Raw genomic sequence first — 12,545 nt, 5'->3', positions numbered from 1 at the left:
ATAGGCTTATATTTAATGTAGAGGTAGAAGAAGCTCAGAAATGGCTCAGATTTCAGCATGATCCTATTTTTCAACTGTTATTGAAACTATTTTGCTTAGATGGTCCACGTTTTTGAAAAAATGAAGGAAAGAAAGAAATGTTTATTTCCTACTATGCCATGTATCTATCTTGCCTGCCACTAGCACCATATCCGTAAGCCAGATTTTTCTGCAACAGGGCTTTGATAGTTAATGGGGATTTCTACATTGAGAAGGTAGTTTAGTGTCTAGCTTTACAGCTTAAATAAAATATCAAGAAACTTGTAAAAATGCACGTGCTTCTAAATAGTGTTATGTACTTTGTGTTTTACTTCAGTAAGCAAATGAATCCCTTTATTGAAGATGTTCTGAATAGAATACAAGACCTGATGGAACTTTCTCCTCCTGTGAGTATTTGCAGCAGATTTTAGTAATGAATAAGGCTTGCACTTACTCATCTGTGTGTCTGAGTACTTGCTGAATTGTAAGCTTAGCACGCAAACATTTAAACACAAATAGTAATCCTGATTTTTTGGTCTGAGATCACTTGCATGTACCTTTTGTACTTAATTTTAATACTCTTGCTTATGTGGGTTTCTGAGAGCATAGGATAGAGATGGGTATATATAGAAGGCTGTAAACTTTGAGAAGACAGCCTTGATAAAGAACGCTTAGTGAATTACACTTGTTATCTTCAATTTTAGGAAAATGGTTACCAGGCACTGTTAAGCAGTGATGATCAACTTTTCATTTATGAAACAGCTGGAGTGTTAATAGTTAACAGCGAATACTCTGCAGAACGAAAACAGGTTCTAATGAGAAATTTGTTGACTCCGCTGATGGAGAAGTTCAAAGTATTGTTAGAAAAACTGATGATGGCACAAGATGAGGACAGACAGATGGCACTGGCTGACTGCCTCAATCATGCTGTTGGGTTTGCTAGGTAGGTACAACACAGTGACTCTGTGTACATTTCTGGTTTGAGTAAAAGGAAAATACAAAGGATTTATTGGGAGGAGGGGCTGAGTTTTCTACCTATCCTTCACTGACCTAGAAAATCATCAGTGGTTGTAGAATTTATGGCAGCCCAGAAAATGAGTTAAGTCCTTTAGAAAAGGCTGCTATGGATGTAGATACAGAGAATATTGAACAAGTTTATAATGAATCAGCATCTATTCTGCTGCTCAAAGAATTGTATGGAGCTATTCTAATCATATGTTGTTTGTAAATTGTTAGAATTTAATACTCAAAAACTGCCAAAGCAATACTACTTCATATCAAATAATTCTGTTTGTTACTTCCACTGTTTGGCTCTCATTTCATGAAATGGAATATTCTAGTTTAGTGCATGGGTTTTAAAGCATTTGTTGTTCTCAATGTTACTGCTTCTTCATTATATTGGAACGTGAGCTTATATAAAACTTGATGTACTGCTTTTACAGTCGAACCAGCAAGGCTTTCAGCAATAAGCAAACTGTAAAGCAATGTGGATGCTCAGAGGTTTATCTGGACTGTCTACAAACATTTCTGCCAGCTCTCAGTTGTCCGTTACAAAAGGAAGTTCTGAGAAGTGGTGTCCGCACTTTCCTTCACCGCATGATTATTTGCCTAGAGGAAGAAGTTCTTCCATTCATTCCTTCTGCCTCTGAACACATGCTTAAAGATTGTGAAGCAAAAGATCTTCAAGAATTCATTCCTCTTATAAACCAAATAACAGCTAAGTTTAAGGTACGATATTGCTTAAGCTTTTCAGGGTCAAAGTGTTGCTGATATCTTCTCTTTTCTCATTACAGAAAAACAGGTATCTGTTAGAACCTTACCTAAGAATTTATAAATCAGTATATTTTTCAGGCTGCTACTGGGAAACATTGTCTTCCATCACGGTCCTTCATTGCTGGATTCACAGTGATTGAATGAGTGTTTTTTCTTTGATTATATTTATATTGTGTTTATTTTTTGAGTTTAATATTTTAAAATAGTACTTGCAGATTTTTTTTTGATTGACACAGTTAGCTTCATGCCCTCCCTGAAGTGTTAAGCTAATGTTACAAACTATGCAAGCTCTGAAGTGAGTTTTCTCATCTTATAATGAGATTTCCAGAAGACAGAGATACAGAAATATCAGATGCAGGTATAGGGAGGAATAATGATTTATGAGATCTCTATCTAGTGGTGTTGCATAAAATGTACACCGAGGCTTAATGAATTGCAATTAAAAATACATGGACAGATATGGAGGTTTGGAAATGGCACACATGAGATATGTAATAAACAGGAGTAGGACTGTCAACTAATAATCTGGCAAAAGCTCTTTAAGTGTAATCTTTGAGAGCTTCCTAGTTTCAAACAATTCAAATGTTAAGTCAGTGAAATAGATGAAGTTACTAACCTGTTACCTCTGTTAATTCCCTGGAGCTGCCACAGAAATATCACACTGTTATGAATGGTATGGGAAATTCATGGCTGTATGAGCAGGTTAAGAAGCCCTCTAAAAAGACTTAAATAAATTTTCCAGCAGAATGCAAAATTAAAATTACTGCAAGTGAAGAGAGGGGCGCATTTTGTGAGCAGTGGAACAGAGCTATAATATACGTGTGTGAATCTGGCATGTGGACGGACCACTGTTTGGAGTATCCCATCTTCAGAGCAGAGAGGGAATTTTGAAAAATCGAGTATTTAAGAGATTAGGGAGGGAGACTCTTACTACTTTAGTCCTTTTAGCAAGCTATGCTAAAAGCAATCCAAGATAACAGTAGATAATTAAAAATAGTCAGTGAAAGGTGAGGAAAGTAAAAGAAAAAAAGTCACAGGAGCAAGACTGGACAAATACCATGTTTGTGTGAAATATTTAACTTTGTATTATACACTGCTATTATTATTATAACATGGTAAAGCAAAGATTCCATCTTCTTATAGTCTTGAATACTTTCAAAGTATAATAAAGAGAAGATTAAAGATAAAATCTTGCTTAAGCATTAGGAAATAAACATCTGAGTTGCCTCTTTATAGAATTATAAAGCATGACTGAATAACACACACCTTCAGTTTTTCAATTCATATGCGTTCAGTTAATTTAGTGCCCTTCCATATATTTCTCACTTGCTTGTAAGTGACAAGTTTATTCTGTAATGTCAGAAGCGTTTGTGCTTCTTCAGTAATCCTTAAAGAAAAATTCTACAAAAGATGGCCTCAGCATCTTAGGGATGGTATTTCAGGAAATTTGAAATGGTCTGTCTGAACAGAAGGATGAAAAATCCTGAAAAAGCTTCTGTTCCTACTTAGAATGAGACTAGGCAGGGCTAGTTTTTTTTGTTCAAAAGCTTGAAATAGTTGGTGTGTAAGTCAAGATCCAGGAATGTTCATGGTGACCCTGATGCAGCTTGCTTTAAGTAGTTGGTACATGATATTACTAATATTAAAAGTGAATCCAAGCTGAGAATTGTAACAAGCCTGTAAGTTTTAATTTCTAAATGTTTGATTTCTCTGTTTGAGTTGACACCCTCTTCTGATCTCCACAGACACAGGTTTCACCTTTTCTGCAACAGATGTTTATGCCACTGCTTCATGCTATTTTTGAGGTGTTGCTCCTTCCAGCAGAAGAAAATGACCAGTCTGCTGCTTTAGAAAAACAAATGTTACGGAGGAGTTACTTTGCTTTTTTGCAGACAGTAACTGGTAGTGGAATGAGTGAAGTCATAGCTAATCAAGGTAATGAGTTCAGTTGCTCAAAAGATAATACTGTGGTTAATCTCAGCTAGGTTTTATCTACTAAAATCATTAGCCTAGTTCCTGTCAAGTACCATTAACTATGGTAAGGTAGAATGGATTCATGTAAATACAGTATTCAATTTGCCTGATTCAAATTACCTGTTGTACAGGAATTTGGGTTTGTGAAATCCATCTGTAATAGGCATATTCTCCTTATTGATCTTTTCAGCTTAATGTGATCACTGTGTCTGTAAGGACAAGAATGGTATATCCATCCTCATGCATCATTGTATTTGTCTGGTGAATCAGAGATCATACATCCAACAGTGTTCAGACTGTTGGGCAAGACCACTCAGAGCTGCCAGTATTCATTGTGTTCATTTTCTGAAGGAGAGGCACATCAGTAACTTTTGCAAATTTTTATCACTACCACCTGATCTTGTTATCTGTGGTGGTGGAAGGCATCATGTGACTTACTATATATGTAGTTACCAGGTTTTCCTCACCCTTAGTGGCCAGATGGAGGTTACTTCTTTTCATGGCAGGAATTTCGAGTGAGATATCTAGTTGCCTGATTCTTTAAAGTGACTCAGCTGGTTGGAGCTCAGAGTTCCTTCCACTTACCAAATGGTGGTAATACCAGTGGGAAAGGAAAGCTTTCTTGAAAGAGGCTCTTGGTAGTTGCAATGTGCCAAGAAATTTTTAAAGGAATCGAACAAATAAGCATAGATGCAGCACAGAAATTTTAAATGTGTAAAAAATATCTTGCCATATGTTGCAAGATAGGCTAACTGCTTCAGTGCCACTGAGTTTTAATTAAGTCTACCAGGTTTAGGTAAAGAGGAGAAAATTTGTTTTTGTAAGCAGGTCAAAGTACCCTTCTCATCTTTGTGTGTATTAAAGGCCAGAAGAACAATTTAAATCTCCAAACGTAAAAAAAAATTATAACCTAAATAAGAGTTGTCTTGCATCGTAGGGGAAACTTCCCAAAAATATTTGAGATTTGTGCAAAAAAGAGCTATTTTGAAGTTGAAGCATGTCTTCCAGGTCAGTATTTATATAAAATAGTGTAACAGTATCAAAACATTTTAGGCTGCAAGTTGAAATGACAAGCTCATTTTAATGTGTTTAAGGTGCAGAGAATGTGGAGCGTGTGATGTTCACTGTCATTCAAGGAGCAGTGGATTACCCAGATCCTATTGCACAGAAGACTTGTTTTATTATTCTTTCTAAGTTGGTGGAGCTTTGGGGTAAGACTGCCTTTCCAGAATTCCTTTGCAGTTGCTATTATCTGTGAAGCAATAATAGAACTTGGAATGTTATTTTTCTTTTCAGGAGGTAAAGATGGACCAGTAGGTTTTGCAGACTTTGTCTACAAGCACATTGTTCCTGCATGTTTCTTAGCACCTTTGAAGCAAACATTTGACTTAGCAGATGCCCAGACAGTACTGGTGTGTATTATGGACTTTTTTTTTTTTTTTTTGCATTCATTCTTATGGGGCAGATTCAAGCTAAGAAACCTACAATGGCCATGTGGTATTAAAGATTGTCATCTCACCCCTTGGCGTTTTTTTTTAATTGTGGATACCTGAATGATTAATTATTGAATATCATAGTAGTAGTGTATTCTGTAGTTTCCCTGCATTCAAAATCAGGTGCAGATCTGAGTATTTAACATTGACCTGTATGTTCAGTGAAAGCAAACACGAACAGTTGACTGTTCTTTAGTTCATTTTGGATTCAGCTGTGCCGAAATTTTTCTGATTAGAGTGGAACAAAACCTGGAAGGTCAAGACTCTGAATTATGTGACAGGTAAATGAGGGAATAATAGCATGAATTAGCCCTTGTTTTGGTCCTTATTAAGTTCTTTAGCTTTGAATACTTAACCAATAGACGAATGCAACAGTCTAATGTTATATATTACATTTCAGGCTTTATCAGAGTGTGCAGTGACGTTAAAAACAATTCATCTCAAAAGGGTAAGCTTCATCATACTTTACAGGGAATAACTGTTGCAGGTTTCTTTCTAGTGCTTTTATCAGTTTCTAAAAGTTAGATACTTACTATGCTGAATTCCTGCTGTACTGTTATATAAAATAACAAGATGACCATAATGCTGCGCAGGGATACGGGATCCAGTACTTCCACCTCTTGATAAATATTGACTTACTGCAAAATATTGACTCTTCATCAAGAAGAAAAATCTGCTCACTTGGTTGGTACTGTGTTTAATTGATCAATTGGCATTCTTTCACTTTTCAGTGTAGTAATTAAACTGACATAAAAGATCATTAGTGATGTACTGTAGAGCACTTCTGTGTGAAAAATAAGTGTGTATTTTGATGTGTAGGAGACTAGATTGAAAAACATGGAAAAAATAAATTTTGCATTGTCTAATGCTTAAAACAGTGTAGCGTATTCCCATTTTTAATGGGAAATGAAACCCTTTCTATGTTCATGTTAGTTTCTTGCTACATCATTTAACTTACAGGCTAACTTTTCTGTCAAATGCAAGTTAAAGTCACAACTACACAAAAATTGTAAGAAGTTACAAACTGGCAGAAAAGGAATTGTGTTTTAATTGAAGAGACCTCCTGAGTTTGCTCCTTTTTTACCGAAATGCAATGAAGAGAGAAATCCATAGGAAATCAAGCTTTGGTAAAGGAAATAACTTGTTATTATGAATACAGTTTCTTTTTACACTGTTGTGGCTTAGGAATACTGTTCCCTAATTCCCACTGCAACATTCGAAACCATGTCCTGCTCGCTCACTCCCACCTCTCCCTCCCTCTGCGGGTGGCTGGAGAGGAGAATTGGAGGCATGAAAGGTAAAGATTGTGGGCTGACATAAGAACAGTTTCCTGGAAACAGCAATGAAATTAGAAACAAACTAACAATAATAATAAAAGGATGTACAAGAAAAGCGAATGACTTACACGTGAAAAAAAAGCTCACCACACAGAAACCAGTACTACTCAGCACCATGGAACCACGAGGCTACCCAACAGTTGGTACGGAATAACTGCTCCTCCTGCAAAAATTACCCTGGCCTGGCAGGAACCAGGACAAATCAAGACAAATATGGGAAAATGATCTGAAATCTTTTCCCCTCATGTGTACTGTATACCATGTTCTAGTTCTAGGGTAACTTACGTGAATTAATAAAGTTGATTCACTTTCCCCAGGTAGATGTATTGAGTCATGTTTGTATTCTGACAGTGTAGAGTAATCCCTCCTGTGATGAGAGTTATCTGATAAATACAGTAAAGGAAACAAAAACTGAAGCATTAATCAAAATGTTTGCACTGCTCAAAGGTTTGGAAGTTCCATATAATTACTGCTTAGTCCACTGCAGATAACAGTCAAAGTTACAAGAAGAGAAATACTGTGTTTAGCTGTACTTGGCTACTAAATTTTGCAGTGGGAGTAGTGTGGTAAAACAGTAAGCAGATACTAAAAGCCATTTTTTTTATTTCTTCCATATGTCAGATAGTGAAATTAGGGCTGCCTTCATACATAACTGACTTTTACAGTTGACATGTAACAAACTGATTGGTTCTATTGTAATTCTTATTTCACTGCAATTTTCTGTGCATTCTTTTGCTGTGTAACAAAAGATACCAAATTGCAGTAGAATTCTTAATGCCACGGTTGACAAATCTTTTTATTTGCTAACAGCTGAGAATAACATAAGCATTTGATATGCTATTACTTCTCTATAATAGTCATATAAACCACCTGTTTTCAGTTTTCTGTACCATACAGTATCGGACTGATTTTCCATTTGTAAAAAAATATACTTTGAAAAATTGTGTACTGCTTTTCTCTAGGGTCCTGAGTGCATTCAGTATCTTCAGCAAGAGTATTTGCCTTCTTTGCAAGTAGCTCCTGAGATAATCCAGGTGGGAATTCCTAAAAGAACATTTGGAAAACTCTAACAATGATAAATTTCAAATGGGGAAAAAAATGGGTACTTACAAAGTTAACCTCCCCCAGCAATAAAACTTATTCAGTTATTGCATATCAGAATAGGATTAATTTAGCATAAGGAGTAAAGTTACTGTAAGCATACCTTGCAAATAAAAAAAAAGTCCAGTGCATGTGACTGTCTAAGCAATCTTCCTACTTGAATTCAAATTTTAACTTGAGGATATCCTTGTAGATGGTCCTGTTTGTCTACTCAGCTAAAAATGGATCTGATATCTTGTATTTGAAAAAAGCAAAAACAGTTTTTCACCCCAGAATGCACTTGGACTGTCATAGCCTTTTACAAGTTTTTATCCATAACATGCTTTTCTTTGGTTGTGCATTAGGGAAAACACAAACTAATATCAATGGCTTTACGTACGAGGTATTTATATGCTCCTAATGTATCTCAGGTTGTCTTGTTGCTTCATTTAGTTAATATTTCTTTATTCTCTCTTACAGGAATTCTGTCAAGCACTTCAGCAACCTGATGCTAAAGTTTTTAAAAATTACTTAAAGGTATAAAGATTTTTTTCTTTAAATAGCTTTTAGTTCCACTTGAACTTTGTCATGCAATTCAATCATAGTAGTGACTTGAAGTAAAATCAAAGTATTAAATTATTTAGTGGTTTTTAGCTATAGGGAATCTCCAAATATTAAAACTAGTTACTTGGGAAAAACAAAAAACCTATATGTATAAAGTTGTCACTTATTCTTAGCACCTTGCCATCTCCTCAATATCTTGATGTTCTTGTGGCTTTTATTTAATAGCTGAAATAGCAAAAAGGTTATGCTATAATTGTAGAGAATGTCAGAATGCATCATTTTTGAGGGTGTGAGTGTAATCAAATAGCACAAGTCACATCCTTGTACCTGATGTGTTAACCAATATGCTGAACATGAAAATGAGCTCTGTCAAACTAACTGCCTTATACATCAACCATTCCATGTCTTGTATTTCCTTTGTTTTAATTTTTTTTAAATAATTTTTCACAGGTATTCTTCCAGAGAGCCAAGCCCTAAGGAAAGTACTGGAATCTCATGTACCTGTTTCCATAATCCAGAACTCTAGTTGTTAATTTATAAAAATGCTAACTCTTGTGCCATTCAAACTGGTTTTGTTTTTAAGAAATGTTGCTTTGTGCTCACATCAGTACATACTTCAACCTTTTGCAAAAAAGAAATGCAGTTTCCCCACCAGTGTCTCAAACATGAAGGTATGTAACAACATGAAAAATTACCTGTATACCTACACAAACTTTTATTATATATAGGATGATTTAAGGTTACACTGTACCATGTAAAGCAATGAAATGACACTTATTTTTTAAATTAAATGAATTAAATGTAAAAATCCCTTCAGACCATAGCAATGGTTATTAAAATGTGTACATTTTTGATACGGAATAAAATGTTTTAATAAGACATAAAATTCATTTGTTCATGTATGGTGACATGAAAATAAAACAATCAAAGTCATTCTTGTAGATAGTCATTTTACTGAATTTGTCTTAATGATAAAATATATATATACCTCCTATAAAACAGATTGGTGTAATAAATGATTTCACTTAAAAGTAGCATCTGGTTCTATCTTTTTTTATAAAAAAATAAAATTTTATCCAGTGAAACATTTAGTCTCTCTTAATCATTTTAGCTGAATTGTGGAAAGTATTACAGAAACATGGTTGATAGAAAGAGGACATGAGAGAGAAGTTTTAGCTCTGGTCCCACGGTAAGAGAAAACTATTAGAAGGTCACTGTATTTGAGAAACTGGGTACGTGACAGAAGAATAGAATAAAGCGGATGGGAAAGCAGAGCAAATAGCAAACAAGTAACCATAAGAAGGTGAAAGGAATAGCATTTGCGCAAATATAACTTAGGTAATTAGAAGCCAATGATGAGCTTAGCTTTTGTAATACGTATAAAGCTAATTAGTAACCTTTATAAGCACAAAACATGCAGCAATAAAGTTGGATAAGCCATGATCAATTCTGTGGTCGTGTAAATTGATACCCCGTCGTCTACAACAAATGGTGACCCCGACTTCTCGACTAAAAGAAGACTCTCGACTTAAAGAAGACTCTCGACTTAAAGAGGACTCTCGACTTAAAGAGGACTCTCGACTTAAAGAGGACTCTCGACTTAAAGAGGACTTCTCGACTTAAAGAGGACTTCTCGACTGGGTTTAAAGAAACGGGGGAATCACGGTTGAGATGGCAAGGTGTCGGAGCCTTAGCAGCGAGGCTGGTCGAAAAAAGTTGGCATAAAGATGCATCTTCGGCCCCGGAGCGTTGTATAGACAAGCTCTGCCGTACGTGCTGCCGGACCTTGAAAGGGCTGCAACAGCGCTGACGTAGGTATGGATAGGCAAGCAGCATATAGTTTATTTTCTGAATTTTTACAGAAAAAGGGGGTTAAAGGTTTGGATTTGAAAAAGGAACTCCCTGGGTTACTTGATTATGGTAATGAAAAAGGGTGCTTTGTAAATCCTCATACTGTGCATTCCTTAGAGGAGTGGCGTAAATTTGGTTATAAAATATGGGAGGCTGTTTTAGATGATGATAAAGTTGCAAAAAAGCTAGGAAAGCTTTGGAGGGTGGTTTATAATACATTGTTGCAACATGAGGCAGAACGCCGAGCGGCAGAGCAAGCACTAAATGTGAGATAGCAGAACAAAGAGTATAAGAATTCTGATTGGTTTTCTTATAAGCCTTCTCCCCCAGCTATGCAGACAGTTCACCTCCCCGCTGTGCCCCCTGATCTTTCAAAAATAAATACAGACGGGTTGCTAGAATCAGAGATATCTGCAGCTCCTACTGCACCACCTCCCCTGGCCGATGCACCCAGCGGTCAGACTGACCCTTGGCCCACGCCTCCTCCTCCTGCTCACTCGACCAAAGAGCCTGTCCCTGGGGCATTCAGTGACCTGGTGGAGGCCGTGGTAAAAGAGCGGAGAGAAACTTGGGCTGCATTTGCTAAGCACTGTATGGAGCAGGGTGATTCTCACGGGCTGCAGGCTGTAGATTTGTATGCTTTTCCCGTTACTTATAACCAGGATGGGCAGGGAGGAATGAACGCTGCTATTACTGCATTAGATTGGAAATTCTTGGCACGGTTGCGAAGTACAGTCAGTGAGTTTGGATTACATGCTGAACCAACTAAACAAATGTTAGATTATTTTTGGAGTACATATCTTTTACTGCCATCTGATCTCCGATCTATAACTCGTATGATATTGACTGAACATCAACAATTGCTATTTAATGCACATTGGCAAGCATTAGTTAATGAAAGTGTAGCAGAACAACGGCCACCCAGAGACCCTTTGCATGGTGTCACTATAGATGAATTAATGGGTATGGGGCCATATACATGCCCTGAGGCACAAGTTCATCTTGGCCCAGATAAGATTAGAGAGGCAATGGATCTCGTTAGAAGGGCTTTAGACAGAGTTAAAGAGCCAGGAGGAGTACCTTTGTATATGAGCTTAAAACAAGGAAGGGATGAATCATTTGGAGAATATGTTGACAAGTTAACAGCTGCTATCACTCGAGCAGGAGTACCAGATTATATGAAAGGAACTATGTTAAAGCAATGTGTGTTGCAAAATGCTACTTCAACAATTAAGCAAATAATAAGTACGATGGGTCCTTATTGGACTATTGAGGAGTTATTAGAAAAAGCATTAGTTGTTCCTACAGGAGAAAATGCATTTTTAGTTAATGCTATTCAAGATTTAGCTAAGGGACTTAAGGAGCAGGCTCAAAGTTCCCAAGCTCAGGTTTTAGCAGCTCTTGCACCCCTTCAAGCAAAGGCACATAATTTTGCAGAAGGAAAAGCCCGATCAAAATGTTACTGGTGTGGAGCCACTGGACATTTCCGAAAAGAGTGCCGAGCGACAGGAATTTGGTGTCAGCAGTGCCAGAGCTCCACCCACAACACTGCTGCCTGCCGAAGTCGTTCGGGAAACTCAGGACGGAGCGCGAAGAGTTGCAGTGGCCGCGCGCGGACACAAGTCGTCGCTGCAGCACAGATGACTCCGACCAACAACTTTTCACCGAACAATCCATTCCACGGACAGGAAAACAACTGCAGTCTACCCCAGCCGACAGTTGCGGATTACAACCAACCTCAACCAATAGTCTCGGATTACAACCTGCCACAGCCGGTAGCCTCGGATTGGATTTGGCAACAGCAGTAGAAGTCACCTTGCTATCCACCCAACCTCAAAAGATTCCCACCGGGATTTATGGACCTTTAATAATAAATAAACAAGTGTTTGGTGCACTGCTGATAGGAAGATCATCAGCTAGTCTTGCTGGATTATTTGTGTTGCCTGGACTTATAGATGCTGATTATACTGGGCAGATAATGGTCATGGCATACACCATTTTTCCACCTTTAAAAATTCCTAAAGGACAACGCATTGCTCAATTAATACCCTTACCCAGTTTACAAAACCTTTGACCAATGACCGACAATTAATGCAACGTGGAGATCATGGATTTGGTTCTACAAAAGGACTTACCTTATTGACATTAGATTTAAGCGAACGACCAAAACATAAAGTTACAATTATATGGAAAGATCAAACAAAAACACTGGATGCTTTACTAGACATAGGAGCAGACTCTAGTATCATAGCACCTCATTGTTGGCCGAAATATTGGCCTCTGCAACCTTCTACTACAACTGTGACTGGCATTGGAGGTGCTTCAATTGCTATGCGAACTCCTATTATAAATATAGAAGTGGAATGTCGTGTAGCTAATGTTATTCTGTCTGTTGTACAACTTCCACCAACAGTACAATGCCTAATAGGGAGAGATGTTTTAACACAAATTGGAA

The 12,545-nt window shown here is 37.1% G+C and overlaps 2 protein-coding genes across 8 annotated transcripts in view; both read left to right on the top strand.

Annotated features, from left to right (window-relative positions):
• Positions 1 to 9,172, top strand: part of XPOT (exportin for tRNA) — a 29,001-nt gene extending 19,829 nt beyond the window's left edge. For 4 of the 6 annotated variants that reach the window (XM_017822087.1, XM_017822086.1, XM_017822085.1 and 1 more), the window contains exons 16-25: positions 356 to 425; positions 723 to 961; positions 1,461 to 1,746; positions 3,537 to 3,726; positions 4,860 to 4,976; positions 5,062 to 5,177; positions 5,659 to 5,706; positions 7,558 to 7,629; positions 8,156 to 8,212; positions 8,690 to 9,172. In XM_017822087.1, the coding sequence (XP_017677576.1) occupies positions 356 to 425; positions 723 to 961; positions 1,461 to 1,746; positions 3,537 to 3,726; positions 4,860 to 4,976; positions 5,062 to 5,177; positions 5,659 to 5,706; positions 7,558 to 7,629; positions 8,156 to 8,212; positions 8,690 to 8,716 (1,222 nt within the window). In that variant the 3' untranslated portion in view covers positions 8,717 to 9,172. Of the gene's footprint in view, positions 1 to 355; positions 426 to 722; positions 962 to 1,460; positions 1,747 to 3,536; positions 3,727 to 4,702; positions 4,810 to 4,859; positions 4,977 to 5,061; positions 5,178 to 5,658; positions 5,707 to 7,557; positions 7,630 to 8,155; positions 8,213 to 8,689 lie in introns of those variants that run through there. The other 2 variants (XM_017822089.1, XM_017822090.1) reach the window with 2 other exon arrangements.
• Positions 9,173 to 10,389: 1,217 nt separating this feature from the next.
• Positions 10,390 to 12,539, top strand: LOC108500820. 2 transcript variants are annotated; one of them, XM_017822095.1, is made up of 3 exons: positions 10,390 to 11,000; positions 11,370 to 11,553; positions 11,728 to 12,539. In XM_017822095.1, the coding sequence occupies exons 1-3, from the start codon at positions 10,423 to 10,425 to the stop codon at positions 11,896 to 11,898; spliced, it is 933 nt and encodes a 310-aa protein (XP_017677584.1). In that variant the 5' UTR covers positions 10,390 to 10,422; the 3' UTR covers positions 11,899 to 12,539. The 2 variants fall into 2 exon arrangements, with proteins under 2 accessions (XP_017677584.1, XP_017677583.1); XM_017822094.1 differs by having other exon boundaries at positions 10,390 to 11,553.
• Positions 12,540 to 12,545: the final 6 nt, after the last annotated feature.

The sequence above is a fragment of the Lepidothrix coronata genome, unplaced genomic scaffold (genome assembly GCF_001604755.1).
Source record: "Lepidothrix coronata isolate B3197 unplaced genomic scaffold, Lepidothrix_coronata-1.0 Scaffold95, whole genome shotgun sequence".
In the NCBI taxonomy this organism is placed as follows: Eukaryota; Metazoa; Chordata; class Aves; order Passeriformes; family Pipridae; genus Lepidothrix; species Lepidothrix coronata.
This window is presented reverse-complemented; position numbering and strand designations above follow the sequence as displayed.